This window comes from Amborella trichopoda, chromosome 13 (assembly GCF_054954075.1).
Source record: "Amborella trichopoda isolate Santa Cruz 75 chromosome 13, AtrichopodaSantaCruz75HAP2 v2.0, whole genome shotgun sequence".
NCBI classification, from domain to species: Eukaryota; Viridiplantae; Streptophyta; class Magnoliopsida; order Amborellales; family Amborellaceae; genus Amborella; species Amborella trichopoda.
In genome coordinates, this window is record NC_142348.1 from 14833637 (window position 1) to 14858620 (window position 24984).

The 24984-nt window shown below is 32.8% G+C and overlaps 1 protein-coding gene across 3 annotated transcripts; it reads left to right on the forward strand.

Moving 5' to 3' along the window:
• Positions 1-15107: 15107 nt before the first annotated feature.
• On the forward strand, positions 15108-24498 carry LOC18428091 (universal stress protein A-like protein). 3 transcript variants are annotated; one of them, XR_016047313.1, is made up of 5 exons: positions 15108-15807; positions 15891-15994; positions 16172-16290; positions 18732-19023; positions 24333-24498. XR_016047313.1 is itself a non-coding variant. In XM_006837132.4 (4 exons), the coding sequence occupies exons 1-4, from the start codon at positions 15633-15635 to the stop codon at positions 24421-24423; spliced, it is 489 nt and encodes a 162-aa protein (XP_006837195.2). In that variant the 5' UTR covers positions 15108-15632; the 3' UTR covers positions 24424-24498. The 3 variants fall into 3 exon arrangements, 1 of the variants encoding a protein (XP_006837195.2); XR_002279955.2 differs by lacking the exon at positions 18732-19023 and adding an exon at positions 20633-20726; XM_006837132.4 differs by lacking the exon at positions 18732-19023.
• The last annotated feature ends 486 nt before the right edge of the window (positions 24499-24984 follow it).

The following is a 24984-nucleotide window of genomic DNA, read 5'->3' on the forward strand; positions in this document are numbered from 1 at the left end:
ATGCCTCTTAGAGCCCTAGAAAAATCTATCGGGTGTCTATTAATTAAAACACAAAAATGCACACTAGAAGGGCAGCTATGAGCCCATTTTCTCCATTTATCCTCAAAGCCCATACAAAATATGATTCCTTGTAACACATGGCAATCAACTGTATCACATGCCTTTTTGTATCCAACTTAACAACTACCCCAGCTTCTCCACTAAAATTTCTAGAGTGAAAGTATTCCTGAGCTATTAGAGTACTTGATTATTATTTCGAATAAATGCGGATAGTGGGCTGGCAGAACTTCTGTAACTATTTCAATAAGCATCTTAACAATTATTTTGTGAAGACTTGTAAGTAAGCTGATAGGTCTAATGTCGCTTAGTTATGAGATAACTCACTTATTTGGGATAAGAGCACTATTGGTTGAATTTAACCCCTTAAATAGCACACTATTTTCCATTAATTCGTTAACCGTTAGCAACAATTTGTCTTTAACCAAACTCCAAAATCTTGGGAAAAAATCAAAGGAAAACCATCAAGGCTTGGCACCTTGTCCCTTGAGAGACCCTCTTTAATTCAATAACATCAACCTCCAATAGTCTGGGTATATGGTTAGGCAGTTTGTTTAAAGGAACTCCACTAATCCTCACACCAAATTGATATTCACAAGAGAAGGACTTTTGAAAGTGACTAATTACCCGTTCTCCCATCTATAAGTATCTCCTTCGTCAACAACTTAAAAATAAATTAGAAATATCATTATGTATTCACCTAACACTTGCAATTGAAATATCATTATGTATTTAGATTTCCCTCTTTAAGCCACTTCACCCACAATCTTTGCCGATAGTATATTTCCTCAAACTTCAACTATGTGTGTAAAGTTTTCACTACCTAAATTTTTTTGTCTCTAAATTCTTTTGTGAAAAAACCAATATCTTGCATCTGTCGCTCAAGTAGCTAAATTCTCAACAACATACTATACATTTTGGCGTTAATCTGATATCTATTGGCCTTTTTCAACCAAATTAGCTTGTGTTTGATATCATTAACTTTTTATGTAATTGAAAACCATAGTACCCAAAGTTAATGGTATTATCCCATTTTCGTTTTATCATCTCTGTGATTTCTTGTTCTTCTAACCATCCAATTTTGATCCTAAAAAGCCTAGGACTGCATATTTCATTACTAGAATTCAAGAAAATGGATATATGGTTAGATGATAACATGGGCAGAGCACAAATAGAGGCCAAAGGAAAACACTACACAACGTCAATAAGCGAAAATGAACAGTGATTTTGCTTACCCCTATCACCGTTAAAAGTTCATCGCACGGTCACGATTGTCCAATAGTATTTTATTTTTCATTTTTGTCTACAAATTGGAATGACCTGAAATTTGGAGCGTGTATTCATCAAAAATAAGAGAATCTTCGAAAAATATATAAAAAATATTTTACATGAAATAAATTAATCAAAATACCCCCGAAATGTTTTGGTGGTATTTTGGTCAATATTTTTTTGCACATATTTTGGTTTATATTTTTATTAGATGCACCTCTATAAGATGTACATATCCTCCAAATTTCAGGTCATTCTAATTTTTTTAAAAAAATGAAAATAAAATACTACCGGACAATCGTTGCCGCACGATGAAATTTGGACGGTGATGAAGATAGGCGAAATCACTATTCATTTTCACCTATGAGCCTATCGTCCCAGATTGAATCTGAGTCGATCTGACTATCACGGATGTACGGTAGTGTTTGAATTTTAGTTTTTTTTATACAAATCCAAATCACTTGAAATTTTAAGTTGTTAATAAAAAATAGGTGAATTTTTAAAAAACATCAAAAAAATATTTTACATGAAAACAATTGATCAAAATACTCCCAAAATGTTTGGAGGGTATTTTGGTTATTTTTTTTTCACGGAGAATTTTTTTTATATTTTTATTAGGTGTGCCATGATGAGAAGAACATATATCTAAAATTTCAAGTGTTTTAGATCTGTAAAAAAATAAATTAAATTTAAGCATTATTAAACATCTGTGATTGTCAGGTCGGCCTAGATTCAATCTGGACTGTTGGGTTCATATGTTCATATGTACTAGTGGGCTAATCTCATCTTTTCCCATATATATATATATATATATATATATATATATAACGTTAATTCTATAATTAATATAAATCCTTATTCCATTACGAAATATATCGTATATAATTTGGCTTTCTAAGAACAAGATTTTACATCCTACAAAATAGGAATCCAATAAACAATGAAACTCATCAATTTCAATATCAATTCCAACAATATAGAATTTTTTTGGAATGATAACATAAAGCTTCCATTGATCATAGAAAAATATAATATATACAGCAAAACAAAATGTCACTAAAAAGAAGTGACCATCAAAGAAGGGGAGTGGGCTCTTCCTTTGGCAAGAGTATCAACAACTTCATTAGCCTCACGGTTGTAGTGTTGAATAGCACCATCAGTACTTAATAAAATATCCCTAATGTCATGAAAGATATTCCTTAACCTCGAAGGGATATTGGCTTCACCGTTGCTCCAGATAATTATATTTGTCGAATCTCGTTTAATAATCTTACCCCTTTCCAAACTAGAAATCAATTTAAGTTATTCCAATAAACCTTGAGCTATAGTCTCATTTGTTATTGTCATATCGCAAAGACCCGAGTAGGAGAAGATGGTGTGGACCAAATTATTTCTAATGAGTCCACTATAACCAACTGTATTTAGATTATCAAAGGAGCTTCTATCAAAAATAAGTTCGTAGGAATTTGAATAGCATAGAATTTCCTTAGGAGGTAATTTTAGATATCACTATATCCAACAATTAAGGTGACGGGTGACATATTACATTATTTTTAAGGAAAATATCTTCGGAGACACTCTTTTTATGTTTTATTTCTCTATAGAGCCAAGGTTTCAAAACATATCTGAGGGCATAGAGATTCCATGTATTATATTTTCTAACCCAACTTTACCCCATTTGACCTATATTTTTAGACCAAACAAAATTTTAATATATATATATATATATATATATATATATTCTTTTTTTTCTATTTCTTTCTAGATGCCCCTTTTTTTCTGCTCTTCCTGTGTTTCACCCCAAACATCTCTTTCTTCTTTTTTTTGTAATATTGAAAAATATCTTTTGAATTTCTTTTTTTAAATATTGAAAAATATCTTTTGAATTTCTTTTTTTAAATATTGAAAAAAAAAAGACATAGGTTTGGAGGGAAAAACAGGAAGAGAAAGAAGATGGATTTAGAAAGAAATAGAAAAAATGATATCTTTTGAAAATTTGATTGAGCTAAAAAGATAGGGTCAAAGGGGGATAAAGTTGGTATGCATGGGATCTCAATGCTGCCGGATATATTTTGAAATCTTGAGTTTGTAGGGAGATATTTTCCCTTATTTTTATATCATGGAATTATGAAAGACATAAACTTCACCATCTCAGAACAGTAGTACTTTAAGGATATGTTAGACTTTAAGGATATGTTAGACGAAACTAAATTTTGATATTTAAATTTTTTAAAATTTGAATAAAGGTATTGTTGATATTTCATATATATGCGTAAAGTATTATCCTGATATATGTTATGTTGTGCATGTTTGACAATCTATTTGTATTTCTAAAATTACATATAGGCAGACAATAGAACAGACGGAAGATCTTGACACAAAAGAGGCACATATATATTGCTCAATTATTTTTACAGTCCTCTCCATCTAGTTAGAGCACCAACCCATTGAATAACACTCTCATATGATGAATCAACCAGAACACAAAGAAAAATTAGGTTCTCAAGAAATAAGCAAACCATATCCAAAAGAGTGATAGAAAAAACTCTCTCTCTCTCTAGAAAATGCCCCTTTTGCCATTGCTAAGTTTAGAGATAAAAAAAAAAAAAACCCAAAAAAGTACCCACACAAAAATCCTTTTGCAATTGCAAAACCGATGGTATCAGAACCTAGGGTTTGTTCTTCATTGTGTCTGTGAAGAAATGGGTTTTTTGTTATTATGGTTATTTGTTGTATTTTCCTTGAAAATGGAAAGGGCAATGGAATTTGAAATCAAAGTAATTGGCCAATATGGAAAGTGATGATAGAAGATTATCTTGTTGGAAATGAATTAGATCGGCCACTTCGAGGTAAGCAGGTCATGCCTGTTGGAATGGAAGATTGGGAATGAGATGTTCTTGATCGAAAATGTTTGGCAGCTATTAGACCATGTATTTCACCATCAACGTTATTTGATGTTTGTCAATGTAAAACATCTGCAGATCTTTGGCAATCTTTTGATCAATCTTTTGAGCAACCCTCTGGTGCAAATAAAATGTATGCGATGAGAAAATTATTTCTTTTGAAAATGAAAGAAGGTGTTACAATTAGGTAGCATGTGAGTGAATTTAATTCAATTTCTGCACAATTGAGGTCTTTGAAAGTGAATTTAGATGAATAAATGTTATGTTTGCTTTTGTTGAGTTCTTTGCCTGCTAGTTAGGATACCTTGGTTACTACTGTGACTAATACAATGGGTAACAAGTTTAATTTAAAAGTTGTTGTAGCTTCATTGTTAAATGAAGAGACTAGAAAGACATCCACACAAATACTTGCCGGATCAAATCAAGCATTGAAAGTAGGAGATAGAGGAAGAACACAATTTAGAGACCAACCTTATGGATTTAATAGGGGTAAATATCAGAGCAGAGGCATGTCCAAGTCACAGGGTAAGAAGCTTACTTGTTGGTATTGCAAGAAACCTAGATACACAAGCAAAAATTGTTATGTTTTGAACAATAAGCAAAAGGCCAAGGGCAAGGATAGCCATGCCGAAGCTATTACAATTTCCGATGGTGAAGATATGGTCACTTTTAGTGTTGCATGCACAACATTGTTTATTATAGATACTTGGGTTTAGACTCTGGTGCTTCATTTCATGTTTGCCTAGAAAGGTCATATTTTTCATCCTACACAGATGTAGATGGTGGCTTGGTTTATCTTGGTGATGATTGAGCTTTCAAAATATTGGGCATTGGAAATGTTATTATAAAGAAATTAGATGGAAAGAAGCACACATTGAAAAATGTGAGGCAAGTTCCTGAGTTGAAGAAAAAGCTCATTTCAACTAGGCAGTTAGATGACTCTGGTTTCATAGTGACTTTTGGAAATGGGTCATGGAAAATTTCAAGAGGTTGTATGACAATGTTGAAAGGGCAAAAAGATGAGAGTCTATACACTCTTCATGGCATATCTGTCATGACCCCACCCCCGACCACCGTACCTTACACAGCGACGACGACCGAGTGCAGGTTCGTGATCCAATGTAACGTTTGTCGCTCAAGAAAGAGTGGACTCAACGCTTTTATTTTCGGTAATCGAGCAAACAATGGAAAAAGAACTAAAACAATAACACAACTAGCAGGTGAACATTGACAATCCCAACTACCAAAAATCCATTATATATAAATTTCTTCCAAAATGTTACATTCAGTTCAGGGCATCTAGGCCCAATATTACATATATCAACAAAGAACAAAAACCTAGAGTCAAACATCCCAGACAAAAACAAGATCTAAGCACGTTATTCACGAAATCTAACTTCAACCTCCCATCTCAAAACACGAGCTTCAAGCCTTGAACTTGCCACTATCAATCTACAAGGATAGGAGAAATAATGAAATGAGCTATAAAGCCCAATAAGTAAATGTAGTATTATGCATTTATAGTGATTCTATTTGTATGTGATAACATTTCAATCCATTAATATAAAATCGTAGTTTAGCACATATGAATATTATATCAAGACAACCAGTATGAACATTTCATTTACACGGCAGTTATTACTAAATTTGTGCGATCATAGGCATTCAATCAATGATATCATTAACATTCAATCAGTGCAATCCTAAACATTCCTTATTAAAAAATTCGATCATTACACACTCACTCCCTAAATCACCTACTCCCGTAGTAGAGGCTCTATCTATCAGGCTAAGCCAATCCATTGCTTAAGGCCTCAACCATCATACAGGAAGGATGGTAATGACAAGTAGGGTAATCTACTTTGTAATACCCTCAACACACTCACACAGTCCCCAGAGCGCATTAGGGGTTCGATAGGCCCTTACCTTGCAAGGCATCAATCATTTTATTTCATTTCATGAATTTAGGGTGTGACCTTCTATCCTTTTCCTTAATCCATTCCTATTATTATGCAGGTTTAGGGATATGCCGGCATCACTTCTCTTACTACCGATGAGTGTCCCATCGCATAACAGGGATATCATAACAATATTCACTACCAGTGAGTGTCCCACCGCGTAATGGTCAATATCAATATAAGCAGTGGCCATCCATCATGTTCAAGCATTCAATTCATTCACATCAGTCAATGTCTCATACAAATGAATCATATTTCATCATATCATTTAGCAAAAGTCATTTATTTTATAAGCTTTCATAGGGCATTTACACATAAGTCTTCTCAGTAGCAATTGACATTCATTATGAATTCACTTCATCACTATTGTGCTTGTGGCCCCTTTTATCTCACATAGCACAGTCATAAGACATCATTCACATATCTTTATGGCATTCACATGAAATTCATCAAATGGTATTCACGTTTTACACATATCAAGGAAGCTTTGTGTCACATGGATATAAAACTGGTGTAGTGACATGTAACAGTGACATACCCCTCTTGAGAGGGCATACCTCCCAATATAGGGGGAGTTTCATAATACTTCAAACATGAAACTTTAACCTTACCCGCAAATCATTACAAAGACAGTAATTTGAAAGAATTTGGGTTTCATTTGATGGGCCTATAGCTCAGTACAAAGTGAGCATTAGTTGCTGGAAATCTTCCTTGCAACAGTGCGCAATGATATGTTCGTGCATTTTGGGGCATAATTCAAAATCCGTGGAGAATTTTAAAAACCTCAAAACATGTAACATTGAGTACATTCACAAACCTTTCTAATGTGGCTATTTGAAGGTTTTTTGACACCATTTGCTGGGTCAAAAGCGCGGCCCAAAGAGGACCATAGTTGCTGAAATTAGCAGCGACTATGAGTGGTGTTGTGTCTCAACATCTTAGGCCACATCTTTTAATCCATGCACAATTTTGCCATGACATAAAAAGTAAACTTGGAGTATATGTATATGTCTTTCCATTGGAATTGATTTGGTCCCATTTGGATACCTTTTGGCTATCGAACTTTTTGATAAAATCACACTTCTGTAAATTCTTATTCTCAAGTTAACATGCTTTGAAAGAACACTTAATATTTCCTTGCCAAGCTACACGTTAGGCTTGGAACCTTGTTCATGATAAGGAGTCTCATATTGAGCAATTTCATGAGTTTCCAGAAATAAAAAGATTATATATGTGGTAATAATAGTCATGGAATTCAGAAGCATACATATGAAATTGCAACCTCATGTTAACTCATTCATGCTTCACATTTTTCATTCTATCATCTTACCCATTATAAATATTTGTTCTGTACATAAACCATGGATGCATAGAGGCTAAACTAAGTTTAAACTCTCTCGATATCTCAAATCCCCACTTTCTGCCTTCACGGGCTTTCCCCTAGCTCCACCAGTGGGTTGTCTTCAGGGGGCAGCAGTGAACTTCAAGAGGGAGAGAAAAAGTTGAGAAAATGGAAGAGACGGTGCTGCCCAAGGGAGGACAATGCTTAAAAAGAAGAGGGTGGTTCGAAAACACTGGCTAACGCAATCTCACACGGCTCTGGCACGTACGGAGTGGCGTTGACAGGTGACAACTGTACAATTGACCAAACACACGTGGCGATGCTACCATATACACATCGACGATGCTCACTTACACAGCTGGCGTTGGCCCTCCAAAATTGTGGCCCTTACAATAGCTCAAAGGAATGACACTACAGATAAGATCGTTGCTGCAACTAGTAGGCATGAGGATATGCAGATTTGACATAACCGTTTGGGTCATCTCAGTGAGCATGATATGAAGGTATTACAAACTCAAAATTTTATTCCTATTTTTAAGAATTCCTTTCTAGATTTTTGTGATCATTGTGCCATGGGTAAGCAGTGTAGAGTTAGTTTTGAAAGAAATGAATCTCATAGAAAGAGTAAAGCATTAGAATTGATTTATTCTGATGTTTGTGGCTCTGTTAATGTTAAATCTCTTGATGAAACTTCTTATTTTATCAATTTTTTAGATCATTATTCTAGAAAGCGTTGGCTGTATCCATTGACATCTAAGGATCAAGTTTTTGAAGTTTCAAGATTTTCAAAGCCAAAGTTGAAAAAGAAACAGAGAGATTTATAAAATGCTTACAAACTGATAATGGTGGTGAATATTGCTTGAATGTTTTTGATACTTTTTGTAAAGAGAATGACATTCGCAAAAGAAAGACTGTTCCTGAGACACCATAACAAAATTGTGTCTTTGAGAGGATTAATATGACCATCAATGAAAGAGTAAGAAGCATGCTTTCACAATCTGGTCATGGTATGTAATTTTGGGCTGAAGCTGCTAATACAGCTGTATATTTGATCAATAAATCTCCTTAGTAAACTCTTGAATGGTGAGATACCTGAAATTCTATGGAGAGGTAAAAGTGTGTCATATGAACACTTGAGAACATTTGGGTGTGAAGCTTATGTTCAAGTGTTCAGTGAAAGTCGAGTCAAGCTAGATGCCAAGTCAAGAAGATGTGCTTTTCTTGGGTACGGTGGTGATGATATAGGTTATAGGAATTGGGATCCTATTGCAAAGAAGACTATCAAAAGTTGAGATATTCTTTTTTAATGAGAATGTAATGCTTGTTGAAAAGAATCAAGAAGAGCCAAAGAAAGAAAGCCTTGTTGTGGATATACAAGAACCAAATCTCATTATTTTATCTCGGCAAGTGCAAGAGAGCCAAGCTCAAGCTCATGACAGTTTTGATGTAGGTGATGCTAATTATGAGGATGACACTGAATTAACTTAAGATGAAAGAGGACTACTAGTTACACTTGAGCCAAAATTGAGAAGATCCACACGCCCTCACAAGCCCACTCAAATGTATTCTCCTTCCTTATATTATACTTTGTATACTGATAGTGGTGAACCTGAGTCTTTTCAAAGGCCATTTATTGCCCTAATACTGAAAGGTGGCATAAAGCAATGAAGGAGGAGATTAATGCCTTGCATAAGAATGATACATGAGAGTTGGTGGAACTTCCACATGGGAAGAAAGCATTGAATAATAGGTAGGTATATACTATTAAGTGGGAGGCAAATGGTTTTATGCGATACAAGGTCAGACTTGTGGTGAAAGGTTATGGGTACAAACCAGATATTGATTTTAATGAAATTTTTGCTTATGTTGTTAAACATAGTTCTATTAGGGTTGTTTTATATTTGGTTGTTAACTTGAATTTGGTGCTAGAACAATTTGATATTAAAATTACCTTCTTGCATTGTGATCTTGATGAAGAAATTTATATGTGTCAACCTGAAGATTTTGAGAACAAAACTAATCCTAACTTGGTTTGCAAGTTGAAAAAGGGATTGTATGGTTTGAAACAAGTATCTAGGAAATGGTATAAGAAATTAGACAGTTTTATGTTAGGTGAAGGTAATTTTAGATGCGATTTTGATCATTGTGTATACTTCAAGGGTTCAACATATGATTCTTTTACTGTTTCGTTGCTGTATGTTGATGATATGTTTGTTGCTAGCAATGATCTGAGTGATATCAATAGTTTAAATCTTGATATGTCCAAGCATTTTGCCACCAAAGATCTTGGACCAACCAAGAAGATTTTGGGCATGCACATCCATAAGGACAGAAAGCAAGGTAAGTTTTGGTTAAGTCAATCTGAATATATTTATAAAGTTCTTGAACGCTTCAATATGATTGACTGTAAACCTGTTTCTATGCCATTAGTTGCACATTTCAAGTTGTCTAAAAGGAACTCTCCAATGAATGAGGTAGATAAAAGTAAGATGAAGAATGTTACATATACTTCTGTAGTGGGTAGTTTGATGTATGCAATGGTTTGTACTAGACCTGAAATTGCCCATGCAGTGGGAGTTGTTTCTAGACTTATGTCTAATCCAGGTTGGGAGCATTGATAAACAGTTAAGTGGATTCTTCGATATTTGAATGGGACACTAAATGTATGTTTATGTTTTCGAAATTCATCATTATCTTTTCGAAATTCATCATTGGAAGTTGTTGGTTATGTAGATGCAGATTATGCAGGATGTCGTGATACTAGAAGGTCTACCACATGATACATTTTGAATGTTGGAGGTGGTGCAGTCAGCTGGATGTCAAGGTTGCAGGATATTGTTGGCTTGTCATCAACTGAAGCTGAGTATATGGCATTGACCGAGGCAACGAAGGAAATGATTTGGTTAAGAATGTTACTTGGCCAATTTGGGGTGAAACAAGATAAATATGTTGTGCACTGTGATAACCAGGGTGCTATCACTCAAAGACAAAACATATAGAGGTTAGGTATCATTTTATTTGATTGGCCGTCGAGCGTAGAGATTTACAGGTAGACAAGATTCATATTGAAAAGAACCTTGCTGATATGTTGACAAAGGTTATCTCAACTGAAAAGAATATGATGTGTAGAAGACTTTCAGGGTTGGATGAGACGTAACCTCATTTGGGTGGAGAGTGGTGCATCGATGATTATTTCAGAGATTTTGTAATTTATCTTCAAGTGAGATATTGTTACATGTGTGAAAACAAATCGCACATGTGAGAGTTGTAAGTTAGCATGTTTTCAAATATTTTTAAATTCAATTCCCTCGTATTGTTTAGAAGATACTGATGGTGATATTCAAATATCATGCCATTCAATTATATTAAATTATGTTCCATTGAATGCATCTTTAACCATATTGTGGTAAAGAATATCCATGTCTTGTAATATACTAAAATATCTTAATATTACATGATTATTAAACATACCCTTAATTGATAGAGCAAATTGGTGCTTTCTAGCTCTCGAGACTTGAATGCACAACTCTCGAGACTTGAATGCACTATGAGAATGTTGAGAATTTATTATTTGGCATTTAAGGTGACAAATATCTCATTTCCAAAAATCTTTAAAAAATGAACTTAGAAACTATCATCATCTATTATCTCAATATCATTAAATTTTATGCATTAATATTAATCATTTTCCTTATGATTGTGAATATCAAATTATGACAACACATAGATATAAGAAATATAATTTTTGAGGAACTTAACTAGAAATATGAGAATCTTGTTGTCACGACGGGGCTACTTGTTTCGGGGACAAGCACCTTTCAATGGTTTTGATGGCAAGACTCACAAAAAATGAGTTTGCTTTATGTTTATGTTTTTAATATTTCAAAATTATAATATTTGAAATTTTGGACAAACTTATTTTTTGGCGATGGGATATGCCCTTGTTCAATCCTACTTGTCGAAAAGGAACTTTTGCACCCCTTCGGCCGTCCATATGTGTCAGATTTTTAAAAAGCTCGCCAAAGTAGAAGCATTCATAAACAATTACAAGGTGCGGTCCCGTGCCTATGCATCATAGAGCAAAGTTGAGTAGAGCCCTTTTTTTATCTTAACCTTTTTTTTTTTTTTTAATTATATTCAGCTAATTTGACTCGACCATGGCTCAAATAAGGCTAGGGCTTGTATTGCGGGTCCTGCCCATTGTCAGTCTACTCACTTTTTTTTCTTTTTTTTTTTCTGGTAATTTTCAATAGAAAAAACAGTCCCCTACCCGTTTCTTTCAAGTAGATTAGGAGTCGGCTTTTTGAAAGTATTAGTGGAGTGATATTAGGGGTAAAAAAAGTATTAGTGGAGTGATATTAAAGGTAAAAATGAAAACCACAACGTGGTGAGTAGAGCGTAGGTGTTACCACCACAAACTTAACCTCTTTCTCAAAAAAGTGATAAGTCAATAGAGATTTGAACCCCTACCCTTTGATAAGAATGGAGCCCAGAGAAAAAGACTCTTACGAAAAGCTAAGTTCACAAGACTGAATAGTCAAATGAGAAGGTGAAGCGGCGAAAGTGAGCAAAAGTAATCCATCACACTCCATCCAGAAATTAATGCCCTAGACACCTAACGCCTAAAATTTGTCCTGATAGATAATATATGAGAGAGATCCAAGTGTCCTGAGGACGATGAATAATTGAAGCCAAGAGATCTATGAACTAAAATAATGTAAATGACATGCAGTGGCTTAAATTGATTAATTGAATGCAAGAGATCTATGAACCAAAATAATGTATAACTCTTAAGTCCAATGATTGATAAGCCCCTTTGAATCTTTGAGAATGTGTCTCCAACAAAGGTTTACCCAGTTTGACAACTAAACATGGCTGGTGACATTTGGAAATGTGCATGTCTTTCTCAAATGTATCTTCTCCATCTGGAAATTGGTCTTTGGGAGATTAAAATCCATAGAAGCCAAGTATTTCCATAGTTTAGATGCTATCTGGAGATGGAATTTCTATCTCTGCTTGGGTATTTATATCCACATTTTGAGGCAAAAATGTGGAGATGTGTATTCAACAAAAATACGTGAAATATATGTCTCCTAGAGATGTATTTTTCCACAAAATAATAATAAAATTATTATTAATATTACTATTACTACTACTATTATCATTAGCATTTGTAATATTATAAATATTTAAATATTAGTATTTATATGGATTTATTATGCTAATATATTCTATTATTATATGAGTAATGATCCTATGAGACCCTCTCACACCCATATGAGTAGGACCCCACAGATCTCTAGAAAAGTCAAATCCCACACCCATGTGATAACTTTTCTAGAGATCTGTGCCAAATTTAATGGTGATCCTTTGAGGTCCTACTCACATGGTTATGGAAGAGTTTCGTAATGTCGTTTCTCTTATTATATTGATAATATTATAAATACTAATAATCCAAGTTAATGTTCAACAAAACAAAAAAAATAAAATTACATAGCATTCTATGATTTTCTTTCTTCATAATTGCTATCTGGTAAACCAGCATAACCTCATTTAGTCCATGGACAAGTGACCAAGAATAGATTTAGGAATTGCATAATTTATAAAAAATAAAAGTACTGCCAAATAAGTATGTAAAAAAAATGGAATACTACCCTCCGCAATCAGAATAAGCCCTAAGTATTAAGAGAAAATTTTACACCGATTCTCTCAATAACGAATTTTGAATCAAAATCACACGAAAACATTAAGCAAAGGGAACCAAAATGGAGCAAAAATTGATGAAATGGGCAATTTTCACTGGCATCTCAAGGGTATTGTACAAATAATTAATATGAATTTGTGAATGTCAAGAAGGTAAAGTGGTCCGATTACTTTGATATTTTCCAAGGCTTTTACGGAAACATGAGATGTGTGGGGGTGGCGGATCTGTGCGTGAGAGAAAGTGTATATGGGAAAGAGAAAATACGACTAAAAATTGTTGTATATCGAGGGTGAAAGAGTGCCACGGACCTACCATAGCCGTGGCGAATTTTGGCGCCAAAATTCCACCCTACGAAGTTCCCTTGACGCCAAAAACTGGGACAAACTCGATTTTGGATCTGGTTTGCGACATGACTATGTTTAAGTCCATGGCAACCGCCACAGTTTTAATAAAACATTTACGGGGGGCAAAAACATATTTTACGAAAAAAGAAAAAACTAGAAACGAATATAGATTAAACGAAAAATTAAATTAAATTTCAAATATAAGTAACTATGGGGGAAAATTCTGATAATTTTTCTTTAATTTATTTTCAAGTATTCTACCTTTTATGGAAAGAGTTTATATACGGTTGCAACCTTACAATGTAGAATTAAACACGCACCTCAAAAGTCCATCATAGAAAGTTGTTTGGATGTTGGAAAACCCTCTAATTAATCATCTTGACATTGAGACGTATGAATATAAAAAGAAAAAAGATTTCGAGTTCACGAAATAGTGTTTCTTGCAACACATTATCTGGACCGTTCATTTTCAAGATTTTCATGTGTTTATAGATCGACTTGATTTGAACCATATTTAGAGTTTAAAATAGTATAATTAGAGATGAAAATAGATTCTCCAACTATCCTAAAATTTTTTTATATCAAAATGACATTTATGATAAGATTTAGACGTGTGCCTTAATTAGATTGTTTAAGGTTGCAACCTTATGCAAACCAAACCCTTTCTTTTATTGTAGTTTACCAGTTCACCGTAATTTCATTTCCTCTTAAGTTTTGTCCGTCTCCTAGATGTTATGTACTGTAAAAAAATTTTTGTAAAAAACCAAAGGGAGCCCCTATAGTATGATCCATATGGTCGTAATCAATGTTCGTAAGCTCGGCTTGTTCAACTCAGAACCCGTCGGTCAAATCGGAACCAGGCACTGGCCAATCCGATTTGGGCCGGTTTTGGTGTTCCAGCTAGGTATTTTAAAAAAAATTTATATAAAATCTCAAAAAATAATGGATTTATTTATAATGTATTTTTGAATGTTTTTATCATTTTAGCAAATATTGGAAAGTGTTTTGGTCATGAATATTTATTTTTATATTTTTTCCATATTTTAAAAAAATTTCAAAATTATCCTTAGACACAAATTGATATTTTGTTTTCCACTAATTTTCAACCTCATTTGGATGTGCTTTAATTAATCATATTTTAAATATTCTTTTTAGACTTTTCTTAAATTTTTTTGTATTTTTTTAAAATTTTAATACTATTTGGACAGGTCAGGACTTGTCCATTTAAGCTAATTGAATAAGCCGGTTTACCAATTACTTAGAACCGGCCCATTAGCGAGTTTATGAGACTGGTTCGGTTTTTTAACACCAGTCATAATAACTTCATGACCGAGAGGTTATCATGGTCCCTGCGTTGGAGAATATGGGAGTAAGTGGGTCCCACCATACAATTTCAATTCACGAAGTTCGTGGCCCTCATTTCCCTTCATCACCATCAATCTAATTGATTGGACTATGATAAGGCACACAGTTCTGTAGTGGACCATATTATATTTTTCCAATAGAAAAAGGTGATGGAACATGCACTATCAATTCCCTTAATTTGAGCGGGCATGAACTGGTGACAATTATCTTTAGGAAAGCCATGAGGCCCAATGGGAGGGACCATTCCCTTACCCACTTTCAGCACTAAGATTGCCATTCTAAATCAATGCTCTTGCACATGGTTTTGGTCATTGGAGGGATAAAAGGGAATCCATTCATGGAGCAATAAGAAATTGGTTTCCAAATAATTTATGCCTTTTATTTATTTCCTTCTAGTGCCCAATACTCGAGTATTATTATTTGGGTGGTTATCACTTGCACTAAAATAGACTTCATTCTCTCTTAGCCTTGCCTTGCAAAAACCTTGTGGCCCCCAAAACATGGTATCTATCCCTCAAAAAGAAGCCCATGGATTACTCTCAAGTCTTACCTTACATGAAAGAAGTTGAAAATGACATGCTAAATGACTCTTATTTATATACCTTGTCAATGGAACACAGTTTGAATCAGAGTGACAGGAGAAGGCCTGAAGAGAGAGAGAGAGTAGAAGGCTAGTGATAAAGAACAGAGATGGAGGCTGGGGGAGCAAGAAGACAGATCATGGTCGCACTCGAACCTTCGGAGGAGAGCACATATGCCCTAGAATGGGCTCTAGAGTACCTCGTCATATCGCCCGATTCTGATCACTTGATCCTTTTGTATGTTGCACCTGAATCTCTTCATAACACCATGATCACTGGGAAAGGTATTCTCTTTTTCGATATCAATTTCAAGGCATACGTCATGATTTACAGATGAATCGAGTTTTCATTTTGGGTCTGGGTCCAGAGGTTTCATTTTCAAGCCATGTCTTGAGTGTTTTGGAGAAGAACAAGAAGCAAACAGCTCACAGAGTAATCGAGCTCGCTAAGACCATGTGTGAGAAATATAATGTAAGTTATTTAAGATTTACCTCTTCATATTCTTCCTTCATTATTGCTGATTATTTAGCTATATCGGATAAATTCCCATTTCTAGGGTCCCAGTGCAATAATTTTGCCTTTCTCTCAAAATTATTTTTTGAAATGCTTTCAAACAGTTTCTGTTCTTGAATTTATCACATATCCCAGGTTACATACGAAACGAAAGTGATGGTGGGAGAAGCAAAATTTGTGATATGTGATGCTGCCAAGAAACTCAATGTTGATCTTTTGGTTGTGGGGGGACATGATTTTGGAGCAATAAAGAGGTAAAAGCCACCTACTCGCTCTCGGAAAATTATTTCATTGGGGCGGAACCGCATTTTTACATATGTGGTCCGAAAAGGATAAAGCATCCATCTTAATAATTGATGCAAGTAGGTGTTCCATATAAAAACAATAGAAACTAACTGTCCAAATGTTTTTTTACTAGAATTATTATTTTTAGTTTTAAAAATTTACTTATTTTTTCATATTCATAATCTCCGTGTTAGAGATTACATGTCCTTAAAACTTTAGTCCAAAAATCCATCTCAAAAATAGATTTTATCAATAGCCTCCATTTCTATATATGCGGGCTTGGCCGCATAGAAACTGGGCGCGTTATATATTCCTTCCTCTCAAACATTACTATTATGGTATTCTCTTTTCTTTTATTTCTTGTATTCCTTAGGCATTAATTTCTCCGACAAACCTATTCCCCACCCACACGTTCTTTTGACATATAATCGCACCATAGGGACCGGCGTTCTCTTACTGAATCGGCCCCACTTTTATGTTTTAGTAATTTTTAATTTTTTTTCGTTTTTCTTTTTGTTAAGGGTTTGGTTTGTATAAAACTGAGGCTCTAAACAATTAAAATAAAATGCATCTTCAAATAGTATTAAAAAATGTAGTTTCAATACTCAAATTGTTTGTAATAGCAGTAAAATATATATTTATTTATAATTTTAAAATTTAAAACTTAAAAAATAGTGTAGATCGAGTAAATCTATGAAAAATTCAAAATCTTGAAAATTGACAGTCCAAAAATACATTACAAGATGCACTATTTCCAAAATTTAAAATCTATTTTTTTTTCTCATGTCCATGCATCTTGATGTCAAGATGATCAATTTGATGATATTTGAGCATCAAAACAACCTCTTCTAGTGAAATTTTTGAGGTTTGCTCTAATTTGATTGTTTAGAGCCTCGGCTCTATATAATTTTTTTCCTCTTTTTATTTCACTTGGCCCAAGTTGATGTGGACCAGTTTTCCAAATGGGTGATCCAAGTCAATGATCATTTTATTCTTTTGGGCATCCTCTGACAAACTTGGAGAAAGAAATATCGTGTTGCAAACGCCTCGGGCCGGCAATTGGGCTATGTTCAATTTTGGGCCTGAAGTCTTGCAGGTTGGCATCATGCCAGTCCCGTGCTCTCTCTCTCTCTAATAACGTTTATCTTTTTCATTCACTACAAAAAATCATCATTACAATGGGACGTCCCCCCCTTTTGTTATTGTGTTTCTGTTTTTTCTACCTCCTATCTTTATCTTTCTGAAAAAAGAACTTCTTTTACTTATCCAACCAAGATCCATTTTTTTTTTTTTGATAAATACCGAGACCCAATCTTTCCGAAAAGATAAACGTACTCCATGTTTCATATCCAAGAGTAAGAATGGCCTTCACTATTTAACAAAATATAATAACTCATTCACACCAAAAAGAAAACGGACTTAATTTTCCAAAAAAAAAAAATGCACGTCTTAAAATATGAACTTTATCAAACTAAAAAAAAACAAATCTTTATTAATTCTATTTCTAAAAATTGATCATAATAAATTAAAACTAAAAAAAAATTCATAAATAGATAAAAAAATTAAGTCCTCAAATATTTGAAAAGAATAAAAAATACTAAATCTATTTGATCTTGATCTGCATCCGTCCCATCAAAAACCAACTTTGCCGGACAATTTTGAGCCGTCTGCCAAAGCCCACTCATTAGCAACCTTGGGAAACTTATGAATTTCATGCTTTAAGTTCGATGCAACATATCCAGGGTTCTAGGACACCACATAACGTTCATCATGGCAGGGTTTAAAAAAAATGCCGATTTAGATCAGGATTGTCTGATCCGGATTGGTGAGACTGGTTCTATTCTCATCATATATTGGGAACTGGCCGATTAGGCCCCACCTTATTTTTTTTTTTTTTTTTGAATTTTTTAGTTTGTTCTCTCTCTTCTGTTTTTTAATGGGCTTGATTGGTGAGTCAGTCTGCTAATCCAGAAAAGTTTTTCGGATGAACAATTTGGGTCAACAACCCGTTTTCTTAAACATTGCATTATATAATTTATATTTATATTTGTGATTTTATTTTTGGGGAGATTAAATTTTATATAATTACCAATTACGGGCCTTTGTTTTCCATGAAATTTTGAGACTTAAAATCTTTTTATGTTTCATAGTCATATATCTCGATGTCAAGATGATCAATCAAAGGGTTTTTCAACATTAAAACTACCTTTTTCGATGGATTTTTTAGAAGCATCCGTAGTTCTACATTATACGGTAGCATCCTTATAAACTTTTTCTTTTTAAATATGCCCAACATTTATTTCATTTCATCCAATTTCCAATAATGTGATTAAAAGGTTAAGAAAAATCCCAACATTTAAATTGGGAAACAAGAATCGAAAGTGAATATAATGATGGGCTGTCCGGACAGAGATCGGCAATGCGCGGGGTGGCCAAAAACTAAAAATTTAAGGCTGGGGCCGCTCGAGGGATGGACTTCGGACTGGGCCATAATAGGACCAGGCCAATTCAAATCTCTATTATTATTATTATTCTATCCGGCCCGGCGTTGGGCCTATATGGCGTGGCCTTTTTGGGGTCAAGGATGGGCTGCGGCCTGGGGGGACAAGTTGCCAGCTCATGCATGAATCTGGTCATCTTCAATGATGAAATTTAAAAGTGAATATGAAAATGTAGCACCGCCTTGAAAAAGATGACGTAAGGTTTGCCCCATATCCTTTGGCTCTTTTTCTCTCTGAAAAATATAATAATCTCCATTAAATTAAAATAATTGCTAGGTTTTAATTGAAGGGTCAATTGCTTGGTTGGTGTAATGGGAAAAGGCTTGCTGTCGGCGTGAAAGCACGCTTTGCCTTTGAGAGCAGCCACTTTGTACAAACAAAAATCTCAAAAGGTTAAGACTTTCGGGACCCTACGCAAAGCAGGGCCATAATCACGTTATGGCCTTTTAAATTAAAACCAACGTTTTAAAAAAAAAGTGGCTTGGGGTTTCGAATCGATATCCAGCGGGCTCCGGCACGGCCCACTCGGGTGAAAAAGGATAAATTTTTTTAAATATCCTTTTTTTTTTCTTTCAAAAACTCCTTAGAAACTAAAACAAGAAAGAAAAAATTTGAATGTGGAATTTTACTAGATTGAATCGCTTTTCAGTGTGATTGAAACAAAATTTAAATATATTTAAAATCTAAACAAATTAAATTTGGTTGAAATCTGAATGAATCTACCTGAATATGCAAACAGACAGAAACGTATTAAATATCCAAATTAGATCAGATTTAATTTTCAAGATTGATAAGATAAATAAATTTGCAAACAAGAAAAAAAAGCTCAAATCGTCCCTAAATCTAAACTTTCAAATGAATATTAAAAAATGACTAAATTTGTTTGAATCACATTATATTAAAATCGGATTCAAAATCTTTTAAATCTGATTTTTATATTCATTTTATTTACAGTCATTTTCAATTTTATTTCTGATTAAATCTATTTCCCATTTTATGAGGACATTGGAATCACATTTTATAAAAATCGGATTCAAAATCTTTTAAATCTGATTTTTATATTCATTTTAAATCAGATTTACAGTCATTTTCAATTTTATTTCTGATTAAATCTATTTCCTATTTTACGTGCAAATTTTAATTGATTATTAAATCTATTTTCTAAATTCGCCGTTAGATGAATCTGTTTCAATCGATTGCATTCACCTGATTTGATTTCCTGCACTCATTCAATCAATCCATCCAAAAATTCTGCTGAAAATGGCTGGTTTCAGATCCATTCAAAAAGGCGATCCACAAAAGGCAGGTTTGATCTTTTTTCCCCCCAAATATTTCCAAAAAACCGATTAAAAAAAAAAAACAAATTCGATTTCAAAAGGCTTCTTTGTATTGGGATCCACCATTTCTTTAAATTTTTTTTTTCTAAAAAGGCAATTCTTTCTTTTTCGAGGACTTGCTTTAGTTCCCCATTGCTCCCGAGCCAACTCAGATGATTTTGAGTTGGCTTGGCGATTCTACAAACATTGGTTAAAACCAAAGTTTGAGAAATTGATGATGATGCTTGTCTCATATTGTGAATTATGATACAAGTAATACTAGCAACCCGTTGTTAACAAAAGGCGGTTGTGAATAATAATAATAATAATAATAATATACCTTGAATCCTATCTTTAATGCCCCCGAATCCCCTCTCAGCCTTCCTATTTGTAAGCGAAGAGTGACAAGAGAGTGTCATTGATCATTAGATGTGAAATTAAATAGTTGAAAACGTGTCATTGATTAGACACAGTTTAAAATTTCTTGAATGCAGTGTCAAACTTCAATATGTTAGATTTCGTTAGATTTCACATCCATTGGTTAGGAGTGATGGTAACATCTTCACGCCAAAAGGAAATACTCTTATGGTATGCACTTTCTATTCTATAACAATGATGAATTTAGAATTTGCTACCTTAATATTTTTTACCATTAAAATGTTCTTATATGTTCAAAAAATGATTTTTGGCTATAAATAGTTAGATGTATTTTAATAAGGGTATTGTTAATATGACTTTTACATTTGTAAGTACATTTTTGTTGACAAAAATTTTAGAATGGTAATTTCGAAATTCAATACTAATACAATGTATGGTAAAATTATATATATATATATATATATAGGGGCAATGATTTCAAGCAACCGTTGTATGTTAATATGATACCTCAACATTAAAAAAACCATCTTATGGCCATTTTTTTGATCCAAATTTTGAAACATACACTCTTTTCATTCTAATGAACAATCACAAAAAAATTAAAAATTGAAAACACAACCTAGAAAGTATTTTTTTAGCCCAATTAACATAGACCGTTCATTTTGGTGAGATGCTTAGATCTAGGGCTCAGAAGGATTTTTTCATTTCCAATTTATTGGATGGTATTATTATCTATGAAAAATGTTAAAAAAGAAAAAAGTGATTTTGAATTTATAAAGGCTAAGATCTTGAAATTCACAAAATGAATGGTCTAGATTCATTTTTGGAAGGGACTCATTTTGACTATATCTAAGGTTCAAATTGAACTTTTTTTTTTTTGGAGATTGATTATTGAGATGAAGAGAGTGTGTGTGCAAAATTTGGGATCATACAAATACCACAAACATGGTTTTCTAGTAGTATCGTTGCATTATACTATGATATATATATTTATATATATATATATATAATGCTAGCGTAGGCCAATGGGCCTACAACTACATATGAGCCCAACAACCCATATTCAATCTGAGCCGATCTGACAGGCACAACCTCATTTCGTATTTTAATTTTATTTATTTTTCAACAAATCCAAATCATGTGAAAATTTAGACATCTATTCTTCTCATCAAGTTGCACCTAATAAAAATATTAAAAAAAATAATTCGTATGAGATAAATTAACCAAAATACGTTGAAAAATGTCAAAGGCATTTTGGTTAATTTATTCTCACGAAATAGTTTTTTGACATTTTTATTGGATTCTCTTACTTTTAAATAACACACGCCCAAAATTTCAAGTGATTTGAATTATATAAAAAAATTAAAATTAAAATATGAAATACAATCGTGATCATTGGATCGGCCCAGATTGAATCTAGGTCGTTCGGCTCATATGTAGCTGTAGATCCTCGTATATATATATATATATATATATATATATATATATATATATATATATATATATATATGAAAAAGCTGTGATTAGCCCAGTAGCTCATATGAACATATGAGCCCAACGACCCAGATTGAATCTGGGCCGATCTGACGATGACGATCTCATTTCGTGTTTGAATTTTAATTTTTTTTTTACAATTTCAAATCACTTGAAATTTTAGGCGTGCGTTCTTCTCATCAAGGCACACCTAATAAAAATATAAAAAAATATTCATGAAAGAAAATGATAAAAATACCCTCGAAACTTTTTTGGGGTGTTTTGGTCAATTTTATTTTATGTAAAATATTGTTTTGATATTTTTCGATTATTCAACTATTTTTCATGAAAATACTCCTAAAATTTTAAGTGACATACATTTGTAGAAAAAAATTAAAATTAAAATACTAACGGACATCTGTGATCGTCAGATCGGCAGAGATTTAATTTGGATCGTTTCATATGAGATAGTGGGCTAATCCCAGCTTTTTCCTATATATATATATATATATATATATATATATATATATATATATATATATATATATATATATATATATATATATATATATCCTAAACTTCACAACCCTTCAGATTACAAAAGTTCAAGATAGAGAAAGTTGTGAAGGGTGGATTTATTAATTTTGTTATCTATTTTTCTAAAAAAGTTACTTTTGTGGGGTAAATTTGTAAATATTACTACAAGACAAAACATATTTTAGTCATCTCCATAAGGGGTAAAATGAAAATTTTAACTAAAGGATAAAGGCACTCTGGAAATAAAGTTATAGGACACTAACTTCTAAAATGCCGTTTTACTTTTGTGAAAATTTCAAATTTGCCATTGCTTAATGGTAAAGTTACATATTTAAATAATTTATTAATAAAAAAGTAATCATTATTTTGATAAATACACCCATCACAACCCCTTTTAACTTAAACCTTTGTATTTTGAGGGGTTGTTAACTTTAGATATACCCATATATATATATATATATATATATATATATATATATATATATATATATATATGTGGGTACAGTTTGCATACATATGCATCCGTAAGTGTAGAGATAAGGTGTACCTTCAAATTTAAATTTTGATGTAAAATGTTCTTAGGATTATCTCAAAATTTATTTTTATATCTAATTATAAAATTTTAAATTTAAAAAATGGTTAAAATTAAGTAGAATTATAAACATATGAAAATCTTGAAAATGGATGGTGTAGATAATATGTTGTAAAATGCACTATGTTTGAGACTTAAAATCTTTTTATTTTTCATGGTCATACATCTCGATGTCGAGAGGATCAATCAAAGGGTTTTTCAACATTAAAACTACATTTTTCGATGGATTGTTTAGGTACATCCATAGTTCTACATTATAACATTGCATACTTATATAAACGTTTTGCTATATATATATATATATATATATATATATATATATATATATATATATATATATATATATATATATATATATAAAAGAAAACTCTTTCCAACGCCTGCAGGCGAAAATGAATAGTGATTTCACCTACTCTCTTCACCATCCAAACTTCATCGCACGGTCACAGTTGTCTGGTAGTGTTTCAATTTTTATTGTTTTTCTACAAATCCAAATTATTTGAAATTTGGAATGTGAGTACATCTTAGTGAGGCGCACCTAATAAAAATATGAAAAAAATAATTCGTAAAATATAAATTAACCAAAATACTTCCGTAAATTTATGAAGGTATTTTGGTAAAATTATATTTTACGAATTATTTTTTTTCATATTTTTATTAGGTGTGTCTTACTATAATGTACACACGCTCCAAATTTCAGATCATTCTAATAAGTAAAAAGAATGAAAATTAAAATATTACCTGACAACTGTGAACGTGCGATGAAGTTTGGATGGTGATGAGGGTAGATGAAATCATTGTTCATTTTTGCCCATAGGCGTTTTTTAGTGTCTTATATATATATATATATATTAATTATCATCATCCAAGCGTTATCTCAATTATTATCTAAATTATTTAGAGTAAGCTACAAGGATCTTGTTCCTTCATTCAACATACATTCAAGATTCATGATAAGGTAGCAAAGTTTTACGTTTGTTGCATACCTAATGCAATACACTTTCTTTATCAAAGCATGAGACAGGTTAAAGAAAAGTTTAAAGTGTCCACCAACCCTTATCAGACCAAAAACAACATACTTATATATGGATAGAAAGTATAACAATTTCACGAATAAATTCTCTCATAGTATACAATTCTATAATTCATGTAAAATAGCGTAATAATATGAAGTATCTACAATATGGACTGTAGCTTGAATTTTGATGATGCAGGTTTTTTATTGGGAGTAACTTGGGGGAGTACTGTATAAATCATGCGAAATGCCCCGTGGCTTTGGTCAAGAGACGTGGAAAGCGCACCTAATCTCAATAATGTATAAATAACGCCTTGTGTAATTTATTGATCAATCAAATTAACATGCATCTCCCTCTCTCTCTAGCTATCTCTCTCTCAATCATTAAAGAAAGATGCTTTGATAGGCTGCAGCTCTATCACAATAAGTAAAGCTTCACCTCATAACTCATCCAAAATTACAATTTAAGTGTTGAAAAACCTTTAAATTGATGATCACAGCTTGAACGTTATAGTTGTTTAAAATAATTCGGATTTCTAATTCTAAAAATAGTATTAATTATAACGAATCACCATCTATTTTGCCTTAAAAATAAATGTTAACAAATCTGCAAGATCAATATCAATTTTTAAATTTCAAATTTTATTATCGGTGTTGGAAACTAATTTTAAAGACATCATGAAGATTTTCGATATCATAAAGCCCGAGCCCTATAAAAAACAAGGGACCTTCTCTCTCATGCATACGTGGACATGCATGAATTGGAGTTGTTCACCAAGAAAGCACAGTAAACAGTGAGGAATGCAGTGTCCTGTGCTAGTGTTGGAACATAGCATATACTTACTCTCTTG

What these genes read in the sequence shown, in the direction of transcription:
- LOC18428091 (XM_006837132.4), top strand. Translation starts at nt 15,633, where the DNA reads ATGGAGGCTGGGGGAGCAAGAAGACAGATCATGGTCGCACTCGAACCT. An exon ending in CACCATGATCACTGGGAAAG is followed by an intron (nt 15,808 to 15,890) that starts GTATTCTCTTTT and finishes GTCTGGGTCCAG; the next exon opens with AGGTTTCATTTTCAAGCCAT. An exon ending in GATTTTGGAGCAATAAAGAG is followed by an intron (nt 16,291 to 24,332) that starts GTAAAAGCCACC and finishes TTGATGATGCAG; the next exon opens with GTTTTTTATTGGGAGTAACT.